This window comes from Solea solea, chromosome 15, assembly GCF_958295425.1.
Source record: "Solea solea chromosome 15, fSolSol10.1, whole genome shotgun sequence".
Lineage (NCBI taxonomy): Eukaryota > Metazoa > Chordata > Actinopteri > Pleuronectiformes > Soleidae > Solea > Solea solea.
In genome coordinates, this window is record NC_081148.1 from 20,202,206 (window position 1) to 20,226,911 (window position 24,706).

General features: G+C 39.3%; 1 protein-coding gene across 1 annotated transcript; it reads left to right on the forward strand.

The window, feature by feature from the left end:
• The first annotated feature begins 76 nt into the window (after nucleotides 1-76).
• chst3a (carbohydrate (chondroitin 6) sulfotransferase 3a) lies at nucleotides 77-8,108 on the forward strand. Its single transcript, XM_058652401.1, has 4 exons — nucleotides 77-576; nucleotides 2,936-3,099; nucleotides 3,825-4,367; nucleotides 5,012-8,108. Exons 2-4 carry the CDS (start codon nucleotides 3,020-3,022, stop codon nucleotides 5,706-5,708), a joined length of 1,320 nt encoding a protein of 439 aa, XP_058508384.1. The 5' UTR covers nucleotides 77-576; nucleotides 2,936-3,019; the 3' UTR covers nucleotides 5,709-8,108.
• Nucleotides 8,109-24,706: the final 16,598 nt, after the last annotated feature.

Below are 24,706 nucleotides of genomic sequence, written 5' to 3' on the forward strand. Positions count from 1 at the left end.
GGGTGATGATGATGCAAATGAGCAGTTTTTGAGGGGGGTGGTCACGTGACCTCGCCTACACAGGATGTCCCACACGGGGAAAAGTGGTGACGTGAAGCGTGGACTGGTTCACTAAGCTGAGAGTTTTCTTCCAGCGCAACAAGAGAAGTTTTGGAGCAATATATTTGTATTATTATTTGAACACACATTAAGAATTTGAGGGTAAATCATCCCGTCTTAACTTTAAATTGTTGAATTAACTCTGTGTGAAACAGTGTCTATTTTTTTTTTATATATATCTTTTATTTTCTTAAAAACATAAATATTTTTTTATTTTTCGTGGCGTTCGCTTCAGTATCGATGTGTTCGCTTGACGTCCGCGCGCTGCCTCTCATTCATGCGGCGGACTCGAGGATACAATGAAGCATGTGTCCTTGCGCGAGACAATGCAGCTGCGGCAGCGAGATGCTTCGCGGAGACGATGCCGTTTCTCACAGGATCATCAGCCCTGGAGCTTTTATCTGCTCGACTGCAGCTAAAGACAGAACATGAGAGAGAGAGAGAGAGAGAGAGAGAAAGAAAGAGAGCCACGAAAAGGTTTGTAACGTCTCTGCGTCTACATTTCCATTCAGGCAGGAAATTACTAACATCTCAGATAAAAAATAACCCACAGAGAGACACTGGTGGACGGCGGCGCTTGTAAACATCCTGCCCTGACGAGCAACACATGATGATAATTGCAATAAAGTCAATCAATGTCTTCAAACTCGACGTGTTTTTCGTGTTTCCTCCTTAAAGACGCAGGTAATGTAAGTGTACAACAGAAATAGACGCATGTGTCCAAACCGTGTTGTCCACTATCAATGATTTACTCATATAACCGTTTCTCCAAATGTCATTTTGAGTATTTAAAAGCATAACCGTGTCTTATGAGGGCACCAGTGACTGTTTTTGTGCAGAAGTATTCAGCATTCATACTGGTTCATGTTGGAAAAGCTCCTGAATTCAATGTCCACGTCCCCTCCCCCTTAATGAATGCTGTGGCACTACATGGGCACCACACACACACACACACACACACACACTCACACATGGTCATACAGCTGTCCTTTTAAGGACATGCGTTGACCTCAGTTCATTTGGACAACCTTAACCATAAGCAATGAATTCCTAACCCGAACCTTAACCACAAACACAATTCACATCTTAGTGTTAAACTCAGAAAATGAGGTTCTGCCTCATTAGGATCAGGTTTTGGTCTCCATGAGGACTACTGGTCCTGACAGGGTCAGTGTTTATGTCAGTGTCAGTGTTTAGAGAGAGAGCAGTGGGGGTGGGGGGTACGTTTATTTATTCACAGCATCACATCCCAAATGATTCAATCAATGACACAGAGAGTGTGTGGGAAGTCTGACCAGAGTAGATGAGAATAACAGAACAAATAAATAAAACAAAAACAAAAACAACAAACAGTCAACTTGTCCTAACTGAACAAAAGTGAACTCATAATAATGCAAATTGACTTAAATGTACACACAACCCTTTGACCTTTCCCCTCAAGCTGTCATATACATATTAGTCATTTACACTTGTATATCTCTGATAGGTGAACACATAGAGTACATTTATTTTTTATTATTTTTTTTCAACCCAATCATTTGATCTCTACATCATTAAAACAATATATAAATAATAAATCCCACTTTCATTCCCCTCCTGATCATGTCCAGCTAGTCCTTCGGGATAAAATGTAAAAAGCAAGTGACAGGTCAACAGTGATAAGAAGATTTATAAATTGTACCGTGGTCAGAAAATACCCCGTGTTTATTAATACGTCTGAATGAAAAAAGGTGAGGTGCTGCTAAGCTCTCAGAGGGAATTTCAGCCCTCGGCGTCTCCGTGAGACGTCGCTTCCCCCAGATTTTCAAGGCTGCAGCCATTAATGTAATTTGTAGCGAGATGATAAACAGAGTGATGAGTGTTTCTGCTCGAGCAGATTGTCAGATTTGCCAAATGCTCCAGTGGCTCTTGAATATGTAAAGATGCTCGGCTCGAGCCGCTCAGCCTGACAGTTTGACGGCTATGGCGTATTAAGCTCAGATAATTGGGTGATATTTACTTGCGGAGACACAGACGATGTCTTTTTTTCACTTAATGATAAGCTTTGTAGGAATTCTTCACTCTCTTGACAGGTCCAAATGGTGTGTGTATGTGTGTGTGTGTGGGGGGGGGGGGGGGCGGGGGGTCTGCGTTTTCTTTTTTACTAATTCATACAGAATTAAGAAATGTGTTTTACTGACATATTTCAGCAGAATAATTTGGTCTTCCTAATGGATGTCTGAGTTCAGGCTGCCTGAGGAGACTTTAAACATGTTTGGGAAATGCAGTACTCCCACCAGATGGAAATGATACTGCTCCAGCTAATGACGCAATATTTGATTTCAATACTTAGTACCTGCACCGACTTGCCCTGTTGCGCTGTGCTGATAAATGATAATCTTGAAATTGCCCTTAAAGATCATTTGGCTCGTCAGCGTGTCGTGGCATGCGCCACGGAATTTCTTTGATTCCAAGAAATGATACGGCAGGATTTACCCCTAAGTTGGTTCGCAGTGGAACGACTCCTCGAGGTTTTGCGTGTGGAAAAGCCACAGTATGAAAATCAAAATTTGCTCTGTCCCCTGACTCAGTGCCATGTGGCAAGGATCCACTGTGTTTACCAGCTATGAAAGCCACTCCTGTTTCTTTCTCTCTGCCTCTGCCTCTCATCTGTTTTCATCCCTGCACCATTTGTACAAAACAAGAAAATCAAGTCCTGCTGAACATCCTCAGTCAGGTTTCAGATCATGTTTTGACATCAGGAAAACGTTACTTCCTTGGTTTATTCTGCATAATTAGCACTCTGAGACTTTCACAATAGCATTATGTGTGAAAATAATGACCTTTCTCATTGCAGAATGACGCGTTAACCTCCGCATGACAAGCTATGACAAGCACATAGACCAGAGCAGACGTCCAAGAGCAAAGACAGGACTCAAGAATGAAGACCAAATATGCCATCGTCTTCATCTGTATCATTGCCCTGGTCATCATAGAAAAGGAGAGCAATATCCTGTCAAGGTAAGAGAAAACACTTTTTAAAGGTGTGTAATACTTTGGATATGCTACACATACAGTAAGTACATTTGTATAAGTTTATTATTGCTATAAAGAATGTTTTATTAGCCTGAGAATAACCCTTTAAATGCAACTCTCACCATTAAATGTCATTAATTTTCACGCACTGGACGCACTTAAATTCTTAAGAGGTGTTTGAGTTTATTGCTTTGGTGGAGTCACTTTTCCTGGGAAGGAAGATTTATACACACTGTTATAAGATGAGTTCTCACCTTTAACTTTTATGTATTACTGTCAAAGTGTTGTTTTTGTCTCGTTCATGAGAAAATATAGCGAGATAGCTCACTGCTCAATGTCATTCATTCAAATTGATCAAGAGAGAGAGAGCAATGGAAAGGTATCACACCTCTAGTTGCCTTTCAACGTGAATGTTGTGGGTTCGATTGAGTGGTTAACAAGACTAAAACAGCACCATATAAATACAGACCATTTACCGTAACTAATATATGAGACTTATTTAATGCAGTAACATATTTCCATCTGGGTCACTTTCATTTTTATTTTTATTTTTATATTTTTATTTTTATTCTTATCTTATTTTATTCTACTCTGTATTTTTAACAGTGCTGTGTGTGGATGCTGGAGCTGTTAATTTCCCCGAGGGAACCTCCCAAAGGGATTAATAAAGTCGTCTGTCTGTCTGTCTGTCTGTATATTTCTCTCTTCAGGGTCTCAGATAAGATAATCCAGAGGCAGACTCCTCAGCCGAGCCAACAGATCCCACTGGATTACAGCAACACGACACAAAATGGCTCCATGGCCGTTCTCAAAATGCTACTTTCTAAATTGACTGGCGCTAAAGGGAACTACTCGGGTTTTTCCGATGAAGCGGAGGACGAGCTGGGTGATCTAGGCATGTACGGCGGCGGCCGTAAGCATATACTTCTCTTGGCCACCACACGAACTGGTTCCTCGTTTGTGGGCGAGTTTTTCAACCAGCACGGGGAGAACATGTTCTATCTGTTTGAGCCCCTGTGGCACGTGGAGCGCATGCTGGCGGTGGCCTCGGAGGGAAACAACGGCACGGTGATGTCGGGGATCTACCGGGATGTAATCCAGGGACTCTTCCGCTGCGATTTCTCTCGTCTTGAGAAGTTCATCTCTCCTCCACCGGAGGACCATGTCACCGCAGCTCTTTTCCGCAGAGAGTCTAGTTTATCGCTCTGCGAAGAATCGGTCTGCTCCCCTGTAATCAAAGATGTTTTTGAGAGGTATTGTTATTCATTATTATTGATTAATGCTGGATAAAGAAACAAGAACATGTGCACTTCCCCTAGATAATGCAGCTGGGAATACAGAGTACTTTCAACTATTGTTTCCCTGACTTATTACCCTCTTTGGTTGCTTATGCCAGTAGTTGGAACGAGTCAGCGGTTCCTAGCTGCTGTTTAGTTGTTTCTGCTGGTTTCTTTGGTTGCTAACTCCTTCCACAGTTCAATTAAAGGCAGACAAGGGTTCCATTCATTTTCAGTGTAAAAGATTGGCAGAAGTTAAATATTTCAAGATGTATGAATGGTAGGGGGAAAAAAGAATGGGATTAGTAACGTCCTAAAAGAGAGGAACATTCCAAACTAATAAAACAACAGTGGTACTAAATACCAAGGATGACACATTTTAACCATAGCATTTGTTGCTAGTTATAGAGATGTCTCAAGATTATCCAGGATTGAGGAAATTATGAGGTTGTTTTTTTTATCCGGTTTTTATCAAATTCATACTGATAATATGCTAAGATTCATGGGCATGCAGACTTTATAAATCCTTTAACTCAAACTCAGAACGTGAACTTGAACCTGAAATAACTCCTGCTTTTGCCTGATTTCACCGTAGATAAACTATACCACTCTTTTCTCAGGTATCACTGTAAGACTCGCCACTGTGGGCCTCTGAACCTGACCCTTGCGTCTGAATCCTGCCTTTCCAAGCAACACCATGCCATTAAGACCGTCCGAGTTCGCCAGCTGGACACTTTGAAGCCTTTGGTGGAGGATCCTCACCTGGATGTGAGAGTGATCCAGCTCGTCCGAGATCCACGGGCGATCTTAGCGTCTCGCATGGTGGCGTTCTCCTCGAAGTACCAGACGTGGAAGACCTGGGCAAAGGGCGGCCAGGTGCCCGAAGATGACGAGGAGGTGAAGAGGCTCAAAGGAAACTGTGACCAAATCAGGTTGTCCGCAGAGGTGGGACTGAGCCAACCTCATTGGCTGAGGAACCGCTACATGTTAGTGCGCTATGAGGATATTGCGCGCTACCCGATGCAGAAGGCAGAGGATATGTACAGGTTCACAGGGATTCCATTTAGTCCCCAAGCCAGGGAGTGGATTCTGAGGAACACGCAGACCACACAGGGAGCCCGTGGGATTTACTCCACCCAGAGGAACTCATCAGAGCAAGCTGACAAATGGAGGTTTAGCATTCCCTTTACTCTGGCTCAGGTAGTGCAGAGAGTGTGCGAACCCACCATGAAGCTGTTTGGGTACAGGTTTGTGTATGATGAAATGTCACTCATGAATAGGTCCATCAGTTTGCTTGAGGACAGACTGTTTCAGTAGTTTTTAAGGTCACGAATGTAGCTGTGAATACGCGGAACTCTGCAGGCGACGGCCCAAAGCCATTATTGCACAGACCAAAACTAGTCAGAAAAGGTACCAAGAGACACACGATACTGTGCTAATGTATTTCGGGTCATACGTAATGTGTTCATACTCACCAATGATGTGCCTCATTGAAACAATGAAGAGCCACTTGATGTGGGAAAGTATTTATTTCTATACTGAGTTTATTTAAGTACTCACACAGTACTGGTGTTTAAGAGTGTATTATAAACTCTGTGTTTCATTGACATGAGAACATCTAAGATAAGAGATTGCTGGGGATTATTTTACAAAGGTTTCTTTCCTATCAGATGACTATCTTTTAGACTTTCAGGGATTAAAAAAAAAAAAAAAAAAGTGCAAAAGTGATGTGAAGATGATGTGATGTGAAAGTAATGATATTGTGAGTGTTTCTCCTCTTAGTGCTTAATACTGCTTAGTTCGACCAGACTGATATAATTACTTTAGATGAGATAAGACCTGACGTGTGTGGATAAGGCTTTACAAAACTGACTCAGGTAAAGAGAAAGTTTAATATCCTGGTGTCTTCATGAGTAGACTGTATAATCTCAGTATGATGTCTTTAACAAAAATGCCATTTAAAGCAGTTCTCTTTTGATGTGACCCACCAGAAAAGGGCCAATAAAGATGGATATAGAGTGGATATATATAGTAGGTCAAATGAAATGTGGAAACACTCTAGAAAAAATACCTCAGATACCTACATGTGTCTTCATCAGTCAAGTGCTGTTGTTTCCCCAGTAGCTTCTCACTTTAATGTATTTCAGTGCATTTTCTGCTTCTCTGGTCACAAACCTGCTTCGCCTGCACAGGCCACTCACAATTGAAAGGTGCTGGCGAACCAGAGCTGATCCATTTGTGTTGGCTCATTGAAACAAAAACAACATTACTGTGAATGCAGTTTTTTTTAATTTGTATTACTTCCCAGCTTAAAAGAAAACACACAACATGATCAATGATGAGGGTTTTTCTTAACTGTATGTATGTAACTGTATTATGTGGCCTATCACTTTGAGTTAAAACCAGGTGCTGTTGCATTAACTGTCACTCTTGATGGTGTATATAAAGGTGTCCACTGTGACTCTGCATCAATAGCAGCATTGTGTTCAGCTTGGCTGAGGTACTGCTGAAATGACTGTGCCGCTCTTGGAAAAAAAAGGGGGATATCCGTAGATGTGCATAATATAGTAGTGGGCTTATGCTGCTTTAGTTTTAAAAGCATAAATATTAATATACTGGCAGGTTTTGAGTTGCCCCAGTTTGACTACTTGAGTGTTCAAGCCAAAAAAAGAATACTGTGAAAGACCAACTGCAACAATGGGTGTAGTCAGTGTGCATATTCACAACTGCTTCAGATATAGAGAGTGGCGATAAGGTTTTAAGGAGTCAGCGCTGTTTTGCAGTTATTCCTGTGTCATAGAGTCATATTATACAGTACAGTGTGAAAGTCTCACGGCAACACCAGCTTTGTTGTTTTTATGTTCTGTGACCATTGGCATTTGGATTGGAACGATGTGACTGAACGTTCTGTTAGCAATCAACTTGTGTGTGTAATGCTCGAATAAACTTGGTGGAATAGACCACTCCAGTTTTAAGAGAGCTAGTGTGAGTGTAGGTCACATTAAATACTTGCTTTGTATTTGTATATGTTTCGCCCCCTATTTTATGGATGTGTTCAAATTAAGTGATAGAGAAATAAATGTTGTACTTTATGGTCATTATAGCATTGCTAAAACAACAAATCCAGTGGTGGCCTAAGGCCTTTTTCACAGTACTGTGTGTCTGAGTGGTGTTAGAAACTTAAATTACATGTGTTCCTGATGTAAAGTAGAAGAACATCAATAACAAAAGTCTGAGTCCCGGTTCTTTTTCAGTTGATCTAAAATAAAACCATGAAGCCAGTCACAAGTTGCAAAGGTTTGTGGTTTCTGAATAAGGTGTCTATGTATTTTGCTTTCAATGCTTGGTTGTTTAAAGTCCATTATTTTCTTGTCTGTATTTTATGAAGTAACAACTTGATTTGAATGCCTTACATTTCAAATATCGTGCCCCACAGTCAGATTTTCAAGCCTTTTGAGTCTCTTGGCTTAAAACCTTACAGCCAAAAACAAAGTTAGTATGATTACATCTGCCTTTCCTTCCATTCAACCAAAAATTTAAATCACTGAGCCACGTTTTAACACCACTGAGGCTCAATAATAAACATTTATTTGATTCACAATCACTCTCTTGGTGTCAAAACTCAAGAAAAAGGGGGTTTGTATTTTTTGTCAAAAATAAGGCTTTATTTGAAGTCATATTCTTCAAATTCTTAAAGAATAAACGTGATGAAAAATATTCCTTTACTCTTTGAAGCGACAGCACTTAAATGTCAAACATAAAATCAACATTTCAAAATAACACAATCTATGGTTACTGTTCAGTGTGATAAAGTGTGTCAAAAATACTGTGGAAATGTTAATTATGAAAATCATTTTGACATCAAGAGGAGCTGGAACAGGAAGTTGTAGAGGATATGTTGCTGCAGCACTATTTTCATTATCTTCTGACATGGATATACTGTATGTGTTTTTATTTTATATGTAAAGGTATCATTTATTATTTTAAGGATTGGCTGTTTCGTTAATTACATTTCTTCACACTGGAAACTTGGAGAGTATGTAGATAAAAGACGGATAATGAAGTTATTCATATTCCCTGATAATTATTGAGGGACTTCCTCCTTTACCAATGGAAACACCAAAGAGTTCTGCCTTTTTTTGCAATGAATGTGTTATTTTCTTTAAAGCTTAAAAACACAGAGGCTGAGGATGACACAGATGAATTGGAAGTTAATCTGTTTACAGAGTCTGACCCCACATCTAAATGCACACTGTTGCCAAGGATCCCCAAAAGGCTTAGTAGGAAGTAACTGTGGAAAAAAAGTGCCGAAACATGAAGCTTATACAATCAGCATTCTTTCTGCCTGTTTTATGCCCCAGCTGAGAGAAAACAGATTAGAGCTAACAGCTGCTGGTCAAGCTGAGTTTCTCCCTGCTCATTTACCCAGTGCCGAATATTCCCTCAGCGACAGCAGATGTTTCCCACCTGTAAAGAAGAAGTTTTCGTGAGGAACCGTTGAGGAGCCATAGCCCAGCCTGGTCTCATGTTCTATCTATGTAGGGTTTTGCCCACAATATTATTTGCTTAGGCAGTTAGATGTACATAGTGACATATAGCCACAATTTTGAATCAATTATACCAATAAGTATTAATTTATACAAGCGTCTTTCTGCATGGAGTTTGCATGTTCTCCCCGGGTGTGCGTGGGGTTTCTCCAATTTATATATAAAAATATGCAGATTTGGGGATTAGGTAAATTGGAGACACTAAATTGACCGCAGTAGTGTGAGAGTGTGAGTGGATGGTAGTTTGTCTCTATGTGGCCCTGTGATGGACTGGCGATCCTATCGCCCTGTCAGATGGGATTGTGGACGATAAAGTGGTAGAAAATAGGTGGATGGATGGAGTATTACTTTATTTACAGTACTGATAATTAAGTCGGTTCACTACAGAGCTTAATTATTTGGCAGAACAAAAACAATAAAAGGAAAGAAAAATAAAAAGTATAAATAAGGACATAGGACAACATAGATCACACACAGCACCATGCCAATCAAATTTCAAAGTTCAAGAAGTGTCGGCAAAATGCAATAAACAGTGCAATGAATTGTGCAATATGATAGCGTTGACTACACATGGAACATTTAAATAAATTGAATCCTAACACAAGGTAAGTTTTACAAATTATGTAAAGTTGATGGGTTAAGGCCAACGATTGAAAACTTAGAAAGGAGTTGTTAAAGTTTTAAAACATAGGATATTTTGATTTGATTTGATGACCCTCATCTCCAAGAATTTTCAGCAGCAAATATGTTTAGTAGGAAATTATAGTATTTATTTTATTTTTTATTTTTTTATTAATATGTCAATTTACATATAGGGTATACTAAATGTACCAGTAAAATATTTCCCGACAATCAATTTTCTATAAGGAAAATAGGAAGTGTCAGTTGCTAGTAACTAATACCTGTTCAGAATGGTATACTCCAAATAACCACATTGCACCATCGAATTGTATTGTCTGTTTTTTACATGTTTGTTTTTTTATGTAAGGTGAGTGTCGAGAAAGACGCCGACAAATAAAATATGTTATTAAATTTTTTTTGCCACACTGAGATAATGTGACGTCCATGTCCTCGCCCACCCCCCGACTTCCTGTATTAGTCCCGTCCACGCTACATGAGTGAACATGGCCGTGATTGTCTTCACTGTTTCCAAAAAGTTCTCGTATTTTTATAAATACCAACACTTCTCTGTAGTTTCTTTAAGCAGCCAAAAAAAACACCTTCGAAAAACCAAGATGAATGTTTTCGAGAGGAGTCAACGGCGAAAGTTAGAGGTTTACAAACATTTCAGTGGATGTTAGCAGAGTCCGGTCATTTCAGAAACGGTAAGTGGCCATTTTGTTTGTTGTTAGATTTTAGCTTTTTTTTGAGTCTGTATTCTGATGTTAAATGTTGTTTCTGTGTCAGAATGACTTAGCATAATATCCCACTCATCCTTTGTTTTTGGAGATTATCTCACTCGTCGTTGTTTTATATATGGTCCAATGTTAGCATTTGGCTAAGCTATGTGTTGTCATTCATGGAGGCTAGGGAACCGACTTATCTTTGCTATGTGCTGAAACCTTAGATTTATTCGGTGCTTGTTGTTTCATTGAAACTCTTTGCTGGACAGTAAACGTGTTTGTTTGATATGTCCAATCTTTTAGAGGAGGTGTCAAGCTCTTGAACGAGGTATAGTGTAATCTAATTGGACTTTCCAAGAGTATGACACACCTGTGCATAATACAGCGCCCCATGTGCACAGCTGTGCTAATTAAGAAATCCATTAATAAAAATTAAAGTTTAACTTATGTATTCATCGTAGACATAATGGTCAAGATTCGACTACATTTTTTTTATTATTAGTCATTGTCCCTTCACTTGTATTGTTACTAAGAAACTAGTCAAATGTAATGCACTGAGTAAGTGTTTCTTGTCAGGGCGTGAACCCCACTGAAACAAACTCCAATCGACTATGTCGTCATGGCAATAAAATCATGAAACATTCATTAATTTCATGTTTCTTTTAATTCAGTAATCAACCCAATAGCCAATTTGCATATTTTATTACTTGGGTAAAAAAGATTTCAGGACACATTATGGTGTATTATAGAATATGGGTTGTGGAATTGCAAGTTTGTGAGTATCTTGGCTCCAACTAATGAACTATATCTTTAATGTCGCAGTAGCATTTGATTACAGAGTGTCTATATGTCCTGGAAATGAAACAAATAGACAAACAAACAAACAAACATCCTCACCCTATCTGTTATTTGCAGATAAAGGCCCTCTCTGCTTTGTTTCTGTTCTGCTTCTGTATCTGCATCTGGAATGTTTCTGACTCACATGCAACCTTGGGGAGTTGGTGTTCCAGGCTAAATGTCAGAATGCCATTTTAGGCATTTTTGTTGCAAAGTAGGGAGGAGTGCAAAAAAAGAGAGCGATGGAGAGAGAAAAAAAAAACACCATTCAAACAAACCAACTTATGTGATTCAAATAAATATACACTAAGAAATCAACATTATAATAGATGTAAATTGTTTCTAGTCAAGTAAGGATTACATAATCTGTTTACAAATATTTGTATTATTGTTGTATTATTCAAGTTTTAGAGACTCTAGTCTTTATAAAATATTGGCTTGATTATTGTAATTCCCTGTATGTTAGTTTAGACCAGTCGACTGTCCAGCAACTCCAGCTGGTCCAGAACGCTGCCACTCGCATTTTGACAGGAAAAAAAGAAAAGAGTCTACATCATACTTATGTTGCGCTCCCTCCACTATTCGTTTTAAGATTGATTTTAAAATTGTATCCATATTTTTTAAAGCACTTAACAGTTTGGCACCATCTTACCTCTCTGAACTTCTTCCTTACACCCCATCCCGATCTCTGAGGTCTAATAATGGGCTGCTTTTAGATGTGCCAAAATACCGACTAAAAACTTGGAGCAATCGGGCCTTTTCTGTAGCTGCCCCAAAATTTTGAATGAGTTACTCATGAAAATGAAATCTGCCCCCACCATTGAACATTTTAAATCCCTTTTAAATCCCACCTCACATTTGGCCTTCACTTCAGGATAAGAATAGTTAACCCGAATATTTCTTTCCAGATTTACCATTTTACTGTTTTACTTTATGTTTTTACTAATTTTATGTTTTATACCATTTTATATTGCTGTGCCTTTAACTCTGTCAAGCACTTTAGTCAACCTTGGTTGTTTTTAAATGTGCTCTAGAAATAAAGTTGACTAAAGTTGAAAGATAAAAATGTTTTCCAACTCCAATTCACCACCAATAATTCTAAAGTCAGAAAGTCTTGTAAGATATTTTGTGTTATGACTCCAAAAATGAAAGACGCATGTGCTGTAAGTCACGGCCTGATCACATGCAACCCTTTATGTAGTTAATTTTCTCCCTAACAGGATGAGAGAGACACAGTTACATTTTTGGCTCTGCCTGCTCAAAGGGTGACCCTGGTTTAGTTTGTAATGCATTAAAACTGCTGTGCTGACAGATGCACAGTGTGCTTGTGCACACACAGATTCAATGGCTCCATTTGTGTGGCAGTAGGGAAGGCAGAAGGCTAAGGCAACAGAAACTCTCCACTCAACCTTTTCTGTCTCTCATCCACATCCTTCCACTCATCAACATGGGCCTCTTACTTTTAACAAGTATTCTTTTGTTTTTGTGGGTGTGTGTTATTATGTCTTTTTGTCTGACTTTTTTTTGGGATGATGATCATTTGCTTTCTGACTAAGTGTCACACGATCTTGATGCTGCTCCACCCTGTCTCTCCATCCCTCTCTAAGGAAACTCACATTCAAACAGACACTGTCTGGACCCCTACCTTTTTCCGAGTACACTTCATCTCCTTTTACCAGCTGCCCCTCTTTGGAAGGTAAATAAATCCTGTGGTTGGGGTGGAACACTGAGTGCCCTCATGTGCCTCTGGAGTTGCTCTGCCTGAAAGGGGCCTTGTCTTTGCTTCTGTAAAGGTGGCTCCACTCAACCATGCACTGGCCATGAACAGATAAGCTGCTCTGTGGACCATCTAAAATCAGCTGTGGAAAAACATCATGGTTTAGATATTAAACCTATATACTTGGTGAACTTCCTCCAGTGACATTTAGTTAAGAACTTTCTTGTCTCTGTACCAGCGCTGACTGCTTATCTGCTAAATGTTCCTTTTTGTCCACCAGCTAGTTGCTAACTGTGTCACATGGGTCACAGGGTGGTTAGCACTGTTGCCTCACAGCAAGAAGGTCACTGGTTTGAATTCCGGTTCGGCAGACGGCCTCTCGTGTGAAGTTTGCATGTTCTCCTTGTGTGCGTGTTGGTTTTCTCCAGGTTCTTTGTTTAACTTCCACAGTCCAAAAACGTGCCGATGAGGTCAGTTGGACAGAGTCTCTGCATGTTGGTCCTGCGATGGACTGTCGACCTGTTCTTTTACACTATTTCTGCTGGGATTGGCTCCAGCTCCCCCCTGCAACCTGCAATATGTGGTAGACAGTGAGTGAGCGAGTGAGTGAATAGTGGAAGACTACTAGACTAACGAACCAAAGTGCACATATTTTGGGGTAGAAAGGGTAACTCTGGTAACTCTCTCTTTAAATTACTCATTGCAAAAGACCTTATTCTTTTTGCCGTTGTATTCACTTAATTGATTATGGCTAATTTAAATCGAGTTTTTACAGGAAATATTAGATATACTTTCATGAACTACACCCTACAAGGTTCGGGTTTCACAAAAACATGCTATTAAAGCTTGGTTTGTATATTAAACTACAAACTGGGCTTAATCTGTGAAGAAAATACAGTACTCTACTTTCTTTAGTAACATTTTAAGAATGTGTACGTCATCTAGAGAAAGCACTCAGGTAGCTGCTCACAAAGAGACAAACACATGTAGAACACAGATTATCATCAGTGGAAGCAATGACAAGTTAAGACATTGGTGCATGGTACTTTGTTGTTTGATGCCACGTTTATGCCCTTTGTTTCCAGCAGAGGGCAGTAGATTCCACAGAATCATCAAGGATGTGTGTGTGCACGTGTGTTCTTGTGTTTGTTTCCTCTTCAGGACCTTTTCTGGCATAAACACTGACCTTATCAGGACAATTTGTCCTCATGGAGATGCAGGTTTTGGTCTCCAAGAGGAACTGGTTAAGTTTAGTGCTAATATATGAATTGTGGTTAGGTTATGGTTTGGGTTAGGCATCATAGCAGTGCAAACCTGTGTGTGGATTGTCCTTTATGCATGTGTGACTATCCACATCCACTTATTACTCATGTAATGTTGATATTTTTTATCATCATTCCAGGAAGTTTTCCTGCTGCTTGAGATGAAAGGGATTTTGACTTGTGAGTATGCATGTGCTTCTTCAGTCCAGTATTTTGCTTTCTGTGCCTTTCACTGCGTCACTGGAGCTCAGTGGGATGGATGTGTGAAAGATGTCCACTTCAAAGAGAGCGTAGGCCAGCATTAATCAAAGACTTAACATGTATCCTTTTTTGTTAATGTGAATGGTAGAACGTGATTTCCCGTGGTTTCAAAAGAGGCCATACATGTCTTTATTTTTAACAGGTCACGTTTTATAATGATGGAGAAGAGTGAAAGTAGAGGGTGTAGAGCACAAGGAGGAATTTATAACCAGAGTGTATGTTTTTTTTATTTGACTCATTACTGTGGGGAAAGACCAGCTGTTTATACACAGATATTCAAAGCAGCGCTAGAAATATGTGGAAACTAGACTCAGCACACACACGCCTTTTTAGCCGTCAGATGGGCAGCCCTCGAGGGGAAATTCTTCCAGACTCACCTGTACCACACTCTTCCTGTGTGAGGAGCCTGTGTTGTTTGAATACAATGGGGTCAAGGAAATCACAGCACCTGTCACACAGACACTCCATCATTGTGACAGTGCCGAGTGACAACAAGCAGCACAAAAGGCTCACACACTGATAAAAAAAAAAAACAGCATTTCTGTTTACTTGCCACTTTTGTAGTCGTGCCACTGCTCAAAATATGGCCTTGATTTGCAGAGCGTGTGTCATGGAAATGTTACAATATCCACTTGTACCGTATGATCCATGTTGACAAGTAGTTGGTTCACAGTAGGGCTGAGTATCACTGCTGATTTTTACTGAATTGATTCAATTCTGCATCTCTCTAACCTGGTGTATCCTAAAACATATTAATGTTTACATAAACAAATGTCTTTTTAATTTGATTTGACCACACAGTGCAACTCCACAGTTTAGTTGTAGGTGATAATTTAAACTAATTTAAACTTAAGCTCAAGTATCAGTTAGACATTTTTTAAGTAAAACGTTGTCCAGCAGAGGGTGCTGTGACAATTAAGGACACAAACAAACAAAACTGCCCTCAAATGCCAAAGCTTATGAAAAGTAGTGTGTGGAAATTGTATATATTAAAAGATCAATGTAAAGATTTTATGAATCGATGTTGGATCTTCCAAATAAATGAATTAGAAAATCGATTTGATCCAAGCTCTCAGTTCAGTAGATTTTCACTCACATGCGGCTGCAAACGTTACAAACCGCTTTGTTTGATAACTATATAACTTCTGTTAGTGTAAATTCATGTTTACAGCCAATTTTAAATAGACTTGTTACAGCTAAGTTGAAAAAAATACTATAAAAGATGAATTATTCTTTGTAAAACATGTATTTTATTCACTATTAAATAGCTGCAATATAAAGACTAGATCAAACTACATTAAATGATCATATCCTGAGTTGATTTGAGTACAACTTAAAAGATAATCTATAGGTTCAGGTCAGTACAATTTATTTGTTCCATATTATATTCTCTTGTACCTTTTTGGATTTCGAGATAACGGCAGCATCCTCAACACAGACCCATGTCATGTGATATTGTGCCATCCACCACAGTGTCTGTTTACTCCTTAATCTCCCAGGTGAACTTTAGAGAGGCAGCCAGGTTGTTAGATTGACATGAAACAAAAGGTAACAGTGTGCAGCCGAATATCTCCCCGATGCCAACCCTCATATAAAACGTCTCAGTGCGGTGCCAGAGCCGGGGATTAAAACTCACTCTGCGAATGTCAGCTTTGTCAGACCAAGATCCATCCCATCATCGCTGCCAACACCATCTTCTTCTTAAAAAAATTATCATGCTGTAGCTTTTTGTCCAGCTCTTACTGCTTTGGGTTTTGGGTTGCATACACATTTATATTTGCAATTAAAGTCCATTAAAGCAACTTTTATTGGTGACGTTACGTGTTACCATCAAAAACTCAGAAGTTGTTTAGTTTGTCCAGACGTGGTTGTCCATCATGGTATCTGTAGAACTGACCTGGCTCCTGATATAAATATAAAAGGCTTATTCTAAAATAATGAAACAAGTCCTTCCTACAGGTGATTGTAAACTTAAAAAAAAATTCACCTAAATTTAATACACTGGACCCCTCAGTTGTTAAATCAATGTTCACTTCCTTTTTCTATCTTCATTTACAAGAAAATATCAAAAATAACGCTCTCCTGTTCTGAGTGACGTGTGCCACCCCATCAAGGTCAGCCCAAAGCACTTGTTGATGTTACATTATCGTGTGTCGTCTCCTCGCACCCCTCTGTCAATCAGTCTGCAGGACCAGCCCTCTCGGGTTGCATGAGCTATGATTAGCTATTTCTGCCATTATGTATCCTCCCTGCATAATTCATGCCCCGAGTTCTTTTCGACTCTCCCCAGGAGAGAACATGAGAGGGGAATCCCACCCTTCTCCCAACAAAACCCAAGACGAAAGGGTTTGTCTTGAGGTGGGAGTAAGAGAAATAATGCTGCATTTTTAATTATCCAAGCATTGAATGATTTATAATTTATGCCAGGGTGATTGCAGGTGCAGGTTTGCCCCCTCTCTCCTCTTTAAGGAAAAGAAATGGTGTGGAAAGTGTCGGGTCATTAGGCCTTTAGGGATCCGGTTCGGTCCTGATCCGGAGAGTTGGTATGACAAAGCTGTAGAAAGGAGATTCCATACACTGAGCAAAGTGGAGCAAGTACTTTACCTTCGGTCAGTAGCGTCTGCCATTGTGTGTGTGTGTGTGTGTTATTATCCTAAAGGAGATGTTGAGGTTTGTCACTGGAGGAGCTTGCTGTGAAAGTTCATTTAAATGAAAGCAGAAAAGTTTGAGGTGAATGCCCTGCCTAGATGAGGCAAAGGCAACTTTACTTTCACCTTATTTTAAGGTCTTTATAACTCATACTTTGCTCTTTCTGTTTTCACATAATGTGCAATAACTGTTAGGTACTAAATATTAAAATCACCACTATAACAATACAGTTAAAATCAATAGACACTGCAGGCAGTGGTTGATTTATTAATTAATTACTGTATTTGGCGGTTCATTAGAATAGGTTTGACTTAGAAACAATAAGGCCATTTTTTTATGATTTTGTTATTAAAAGTCACTGTGCAAAAAAACTATGATGCGTTGATTGATTTGATTGCATGAACTTTTTCATGCAAAAATGAATTTGACAGAATTTAGATTTTTTTTTTTGATGAACTAGTTCATGTATTAAATATTTAGTTTATACACCGCTTTCATTTAAAATGTAATTGCACTGCAGTGCGGACGAAATGACGATTTCGAGAGAGATGGATCATGAGTGCTGTTCAGTACAGTTTAGCAGTGTTGTGAATCGTTTTATAATGAATATGTTTCATGAAAGAGAGGAAAAAAACCTAAAATCTGCATTGCATATCGGCAATCAGCTGCTTTGATTTCTTAAATCTGGATATACAAAAACCCTCAAGGCACAGATTTATGTTTTCATCCAAGTGGTTCTTAATCACTGTGTTTTCTTCTCCATGCAAGACAGTAGTGACCAACTCTGAGTGACTGACCATGGGAATGGGAACAGCTTAAATCTCCTTCATCCTGGTCACTGTGGCCCCCTAAACTACACACACACAGAGTTGAGTCTGCTTAATGGCATAGCCACCCTTTGATTCACCGCTCAGTGAAACTTGTGACTGTTTTAATTAAGGCGGGGGGAAACACACTGACAGTGTAGCACACGGAAATCCGCTGCCCTGCGCATAAAGGGTGCTAATGCTTTTCTTCCGGTCGACGCAAGGCTGGCTCCCCTTTTGTCACGCTAAACATTCACTTCTCATTCATTTTCTTTCGCTGTCTTTCTTCTCCCAAGTCTGGCATTGCATGAGGTCTGTAGCTAATGACAGCGAAAAAAGCCAGGTGAGAGAGCCTCATGTGACCGGGAGGGGTTTGACGTTTTGTAAAAACACCCACATTTGCTTCTGTTCAGTTTGCGTCGGTACTGCCACAGGGGATCTTTTGTGGCAACAACAGGGAATATTTCACCCACTCCTGTTGTTTGGTGTGCCTCAGGGCAGCAGGAGTTCATCTCTGCTGCCCTCCAGGACACAATCTATATCTATTAAAGACAATTGAATGCATTCGTAGGTTGGGAACGGCCACGCTCATGTTCCATTTAAACATTTTGCTCTTTGGACAGTAGCTATGAGTTAATAAATGGGGAAGAATTGTATTCTCAGGTCATCAGGCAGCATCCAAAACAGCTGACAGCTGTCCCTGGGTCTTTGTGTTAGTCACAGAGGTACAGTTCTCTGTCATTGTGGTATTTTGACAGATGTTTCACAGAGGTTTGTGTATGCTGGCGTGTGACAAGTCCTCTCTTCCTCTGGGGATCAATGTCTGTCCTGTTCTCTTGCAGATCTGATGTTTATCTGTTGGTGATCAATCACACTGTTGACAGCATGAGGGCTAGTGTTACCATCTCTACTGCCTCTGAGTGGGCCTCCGACAAAGGACAGGTAAGTCTAACAGTTCTATATATGTATTACACAATGTCTTAAACTATTATAGTCTAATATAATCAATGAAATTGGGAGAGCTTATATCAGAATATGATTTAATAATATTTATTAATATAGCACTTTTCAAAACATGGTTGCAAATTACTTGAGGAATTGACAATAGAGAACAAAATAAAACAGTTAAACAGTTACAATTCACAATATTAAAACACAGGATTATATAGAATGGATATTACAATCACCAATAAAAGAAACAAAGATGTGAACAAGTCAAAATCTCCTCAGGCAGGTCGTACCAAACAGTTTACCATCATATTTTGCTGAATATTTAAGTAAATGTGTCTTTAGTTTGACATCAAAATGGCATATTGTACAATAAAATTTCCAAAAAAGCTGTATAGGTTCACAATTTAGGTCCAATTTTTTGTTTTTCTTGCCCAAAATAAAGCTGCTGCACTGTAAATGGCTGCTTGAAATAAATGATTGATTGTGAATACTTCCTACTCACAGCAAATGGGTCGGCCAGGATTTTTGTTTTAATGCCGTTGTTGTCAGTAATCCTCCTTTGCCTCTTCAAGTGATGTTTTTAGCCTGAGGAAATGCTTGACCAGATTCCTCCCTTACCGCGTCGAAACAGTGTAATCTCTCAATCCTTGACACAGCAAATAAACACTGCACAGAAAGAGAGCCGGGCAACTTTATCTCTCACTTCCTTCCACATTGTCTCGTTGACAAGTTGCAGGGGAACCTCACAGAGGAGAGAAAAGAGGAGACATATTTATTAGGTAACAGGCCCAAAGGGCCTTTGGCCGGGGATTGAAGGTTAAGTGCATGTACTAATACTCACAAAAAGCAACTTAACACCTTTGGGTATAATGATATTACCTCCATTTCCTCTCAAGCCTTCCATTTGCTCAGTATCTCTTCCTTAAGAGAGGTAAAACTGCCCTGTTATCTCGTTACACGCCGTGGGATACAAATGGGGAGAAATAAACAGAACTTAAATAATGTTGCTTGTGATGATGAATATAGAGACATGTAAGTGTAATTGTTTACTTTGTCCTGTGATTAATTCTCATTAGTTTCATTAAAAGGCATGTAAGAGAAATAGGTGAGTCATGCTTTGGACAAACACACTTTGGGTGTCTTTTGTGTCCCTGATGACACTGTGTTTAACCACAGCACCTAACTGGAGGTTAATGTCTTTTAACCTTTCTCATAAATTATTCCCTGGGATACCTGAACTCCTCCAGTCGCCCACCCCACATCCTAATTGGACAGGACACTTTTTCCCATGGAGATAACCATACCATAGCTGCAGGCTTTGAGCTGTAGATGTTTTCTGTGGGCTGTTTTCTTCAGCAGATATAAGTTTAGGAAAAATGTATGCTATCGTACAAAGAGCGGGCAAACAAGATCATTTCTGAACCATGTTTGAACTCATGTGCAGCTTCTAAGTGTCATAAAAAGACATTTTCACACTCAAATGTCCACCTTAAACATCTTAACTCTACACTTTCAATATCCTACACAAGATTCTCATTATTTCCACAATAGCAATAGCCGTTTTTGTCTCACTTTCGAACAAACCATTTAACTCCCTCTTTCTAATAACTCATCTCATTTCAAATGTGGCACCATACTGTAGCTCATTTTGTGAATCCTCTGTAAATTGGCGTTGCGTTTGTGTGGCGTAAAAAAAACAAAACGTTCTTCTGGTAATTTGCAAAAGTTTTAACTCTTTTTTTTCAAACTTTATAATGAAACCCATCAGTGCTAATATTAATACGTTAATGGGAAGGATGTTAGCTTTGTGCTATGTGTCACGTTAATTAGAATGAATTAGGTTAAATGGGTGTTATTTCACAGTTAGTTCAAATTGTTTTACTCCTGGTTAATTTTATTACTGGCATATCAGCATTTTCTTTCTTAATATAATTGCAGTTTTATTGACATTTAACTTCAAGGTTAGGATTACTAGTCTAAATGCCTGTTTTTAACTGTACCCATGTCACATGACTTTCAATGAAATACATTTTTGATAACGTCTCTAACAAGAACCGAGCCTTTTATTGTCATGGTCTTCACCCTCTGCGTGCTTGTGATCTTTTTTTAAACTGGAATATTGAAAAAACAAGAGGGGATTATATAAAAAAACAGATTTTAGCTGACTAAAATAGAATCAGAACACTGAAAAGAAGCAGACTGGGTCCGGGGGGGGGGGGGGGGTTGGATTTTTACTTTTGCATGTTTTATGTGCAACCTGAAAACAAGACTGTTTATAGCTGCTGCTAAGTTAAACAGACAAAGCATAAAGCAGGTTGGATAGAGACACGACACATCCTGAGACCTAGGATCAGCAGCACTAATGGGATTAGACCTACTATGCACTCACACACGCATACACACACGCATACACACACACACACCCACACACACACACACACACATGCTGACGACCAAACAACTTTCTCTTCCAGTCAAAACAATCTATTATCGTGACAAATTGACAAATGTCAACTAATGAATCGTTGTCTTTTTTACTTGTAAAAATATGTTATTCATACTATACTATTCATACTCTTTTTGCTCTTCCATGGCTAAAGGGAACTTTTCATACTGTCCTTTTTTGTTCCACCCCTGAGGGGCAGCAGAGGTCTGCATTAACTAGGAGCATGTTTGAGCAGTGAGTGTTAAGTGGGAAACTCCTGCTTTCACCGAGGAGAATACAGCAAAAGGAACAAAAGACCAAAGTTCAACAGTCGATTTTTTTTTAAAGAGGGAAATTATTTAACTCCTGCAAATCTATCTATGTTTCATTGTTTAGTATTCCTGCAGGAAAAACACAAATCCAGTGAGGTGAAAGTGAACTCTTACTGTCTGTGATTCGTTTTCCTTCTTTCAGTTGATGCAGTGAGACAGAGCTGCTGGGTGGGCTCCTCTGCAGGAGTGGAGGGCGCTGCAGTTCAAGGCTATCAAGTGAAGTTTTACTTTGAAAAAAAAAAAAGTAAGTAAGAACGAGAAAAATTAAATGAGCCAAAAGTTAGTGATGATAAGCGGGGGGGAAAAAAGTGGCTGGGGCAGTTCTCTGGGTCGGGCTGTGGGATGCGACAGAGATTAATAAAGAGAGCAGGTCTGTGAAGGGATAGGGTGAGCTGCAGGGTTAGACAGTGCTGGATGAAAGTGGGAACTCTCTCCCACAGCTGTCAGCAGTTTTTAATGTGAACTTAGCTGTTGATTGGCAGAGTCGGCCAGATTCTACCACCAAACGTTTCTGGTTTGGTGGCCTCTAGTTTCCATGGACTGTGTGATTGTGAGGAGTCCAGTGTCAGGTTTGTCATCTTGAGAATATACTTGTATGGAAAAGAATGTGCAGCTATAATGTCTATAATGTGTTTCATTCTGATTGAGCCATGTGTTGCATTTATTTGGGGGAGGAGGAAAGAATGGGTTTCTCTTTTGCGGCCATGAAATCTGGCTTCACCGTACAATTTCAGGGCGACAAAGAGCAAGAGGGAACGTTCACTAATCCAATTTCAGCCCATTTAAAGTGTGTTAAATCAGCATTTATTCCATCTCAGACATCTACAAGTCAGGTGCCATGTAGAATACAGTAATCTTTAGCCTTTACACAGTGCCGTAATTGAATCAAGCCATGATCTTTCATCCCTGTAGTTATTTTAAGACATGAATGACACAACAAAAATTGAAATACTCCCCTCCTCTTTCCCATTTCAACAAAAGGTCAGAAATTCAATCACCACCGCTGCTATTGCTATAATAATATATGTATGGGAAACAGCCACAGTTACTGACCACCAAATTCTTGAGCTGCCTGTGGTCATTTTGCCTTGCCTTTGAACAGAGGCGTCTCTCACCGGAGTTATCCATTAATCCCAGCAGGCTGAGAGTCCGAGTGTTCAACACCAAATATATTCTTTGATTCTTAACGCGGTTTGTAATAGTGTTTTGTTCAGTCAAATCTCCTTTGTCGGTCGTGAAAGCGTCTAGAATAATGGGATTTACAGTAACTGTTACTAACTAGTCATGGTTTAAACTGGGAATATATGGCTTTAATTCACATATTATTTGCAGTATTTCCAAAGTGAATGACATCATCTGTGCAATATGCATTTTAAACAGAAACTATAACAGAAAATATGACCGGGGGAATTTTGTTTGTCCTTTGTCTTGGACATGAAGACATTGTTATTGCACCATGTGCACATTAGTCATTAGAATATTTGTTGTAATCTCCCGTTCCCCAGCACTGACACAATTTTAACTTCACATTTTTTGATGTTGCTAAGACCGTCAGCAACATTGTTTCATGTAAAAGAATTTGGTGGCGAGGGTGAGAATCCAGTAAGTGAAGGAAGTGCTTCAGAGAAATGTGAGATAAGAATGTGAAGGAGTGGGCATAAAGTTAACGCTGTGACGTGGCACACACACACACACATACACACACACCGGGAGTGGGAAAGGACATGTGGTTTGGGGAGAACAAAGTGGGTGAGGGTAAAAGGAAGCAGTGGAGTTCGGTTTAAATAAGTGGCCTCATTAATGCACTGTCACAACTTTGATTAGCCTCCGGGAACAGAGCTGCGCCGGGATAAATCACAAAGAAAGAGATGTGAAATAAATTAGGGTAAACTCGCTAAAGATAATCAACAGATCAGGAGCAATGAAATCCAAAAACACTGGATTATTTCACGTGGATTTGTCATGTTGTACAACACAATTGGAAGTGAATTAGTCTGAATCTTAAAAGCAAAACAGTATTTACAGTATATAACTTCCTCATTATCATCTTTCCATAAAATAACAAAATAATCTGAAAAATCCTTGGGAATTGTAAAGAATTATAAATTAAACGTACATATTTAACTTGTATGTTGTCAAATGCCACTGCTAACTTTATTAGAATTTCTTAAATGTCCCGTGTTTGTTCAAAAAGTGTGTTTTGGCAAAGCGACAGTTTTCCCGTTGCAAAGAAAAGACAAATGTTTCCTATTGTGGCGGTTTTTTTTCTTCCTTGCCAGTGTGCTCGCTGTTTCTTGCAGCAGGCATTTTTAAAGCCTTGCATCTATTACCTTTCACCGGGTAAATACCTAATGCTGGAAACATTTGTCAATGTATGCAGCTGGCTGAACAGAATAGATTATTAGGAAGTGAGGGGGAAAAAAAAAAACACACACTGCTTTTTCAAACAGCACCAGGCTCGCCTTTACAAAACTGTGTTCCTCTACCCCCGACATAAAGAAGCTGTGGAAACACGACAAATGCACTGGTCATTTGTTGACACAAATTGTAATTTGTATTATCTAACAAGACATTAAACATTTAATTAACTAAATAAATTCAGACTTGTTTTTTATTAGTGGAGTCAAATTAATTATTTACTGGCGTAAAAGAGCATATAGAACACATAAAGTAATTACAGAATGCAGTTAATAAACAGGAAAGAATAAACACATCTGAGTGAGTGCCTGTGTGTGTGTTGTGTAAGGATTTTGTGCACTTTGCATTGTGCTGTTTACATCAAGCCTCATTAGAGATTTATAGTTGACGCACTGCAGCTCATTCACTCAGACATGCTGGGGTCAACACAGTGGAAAGGCATAAATGTGGAAACACTTAATGTAAATTATTGAGTCAAAATAAAAAATACAAATTAGCGAGTGTGGCTTCAGAAACTGAACAGGAAACATTGAGGTCCATTTTTAAAGGGCAACCTACTAAAATGTGTGTATTAAAGGACTCAGTGTTGTTAATATTAGGAAAACCTGGTCTAAATAAAAAAACAAAAACAAAAAAACCCAACTGATGTCGGGTGAAAGCATCTAAAATATTCACAATTTTTCAGCCACTGGCGGTGGTTGTCTTTCGCTGGCTACACACAGCTAAAATAAGCTTGGTGGTGGTAGTAGTAGTAAAGAAAAACTAAA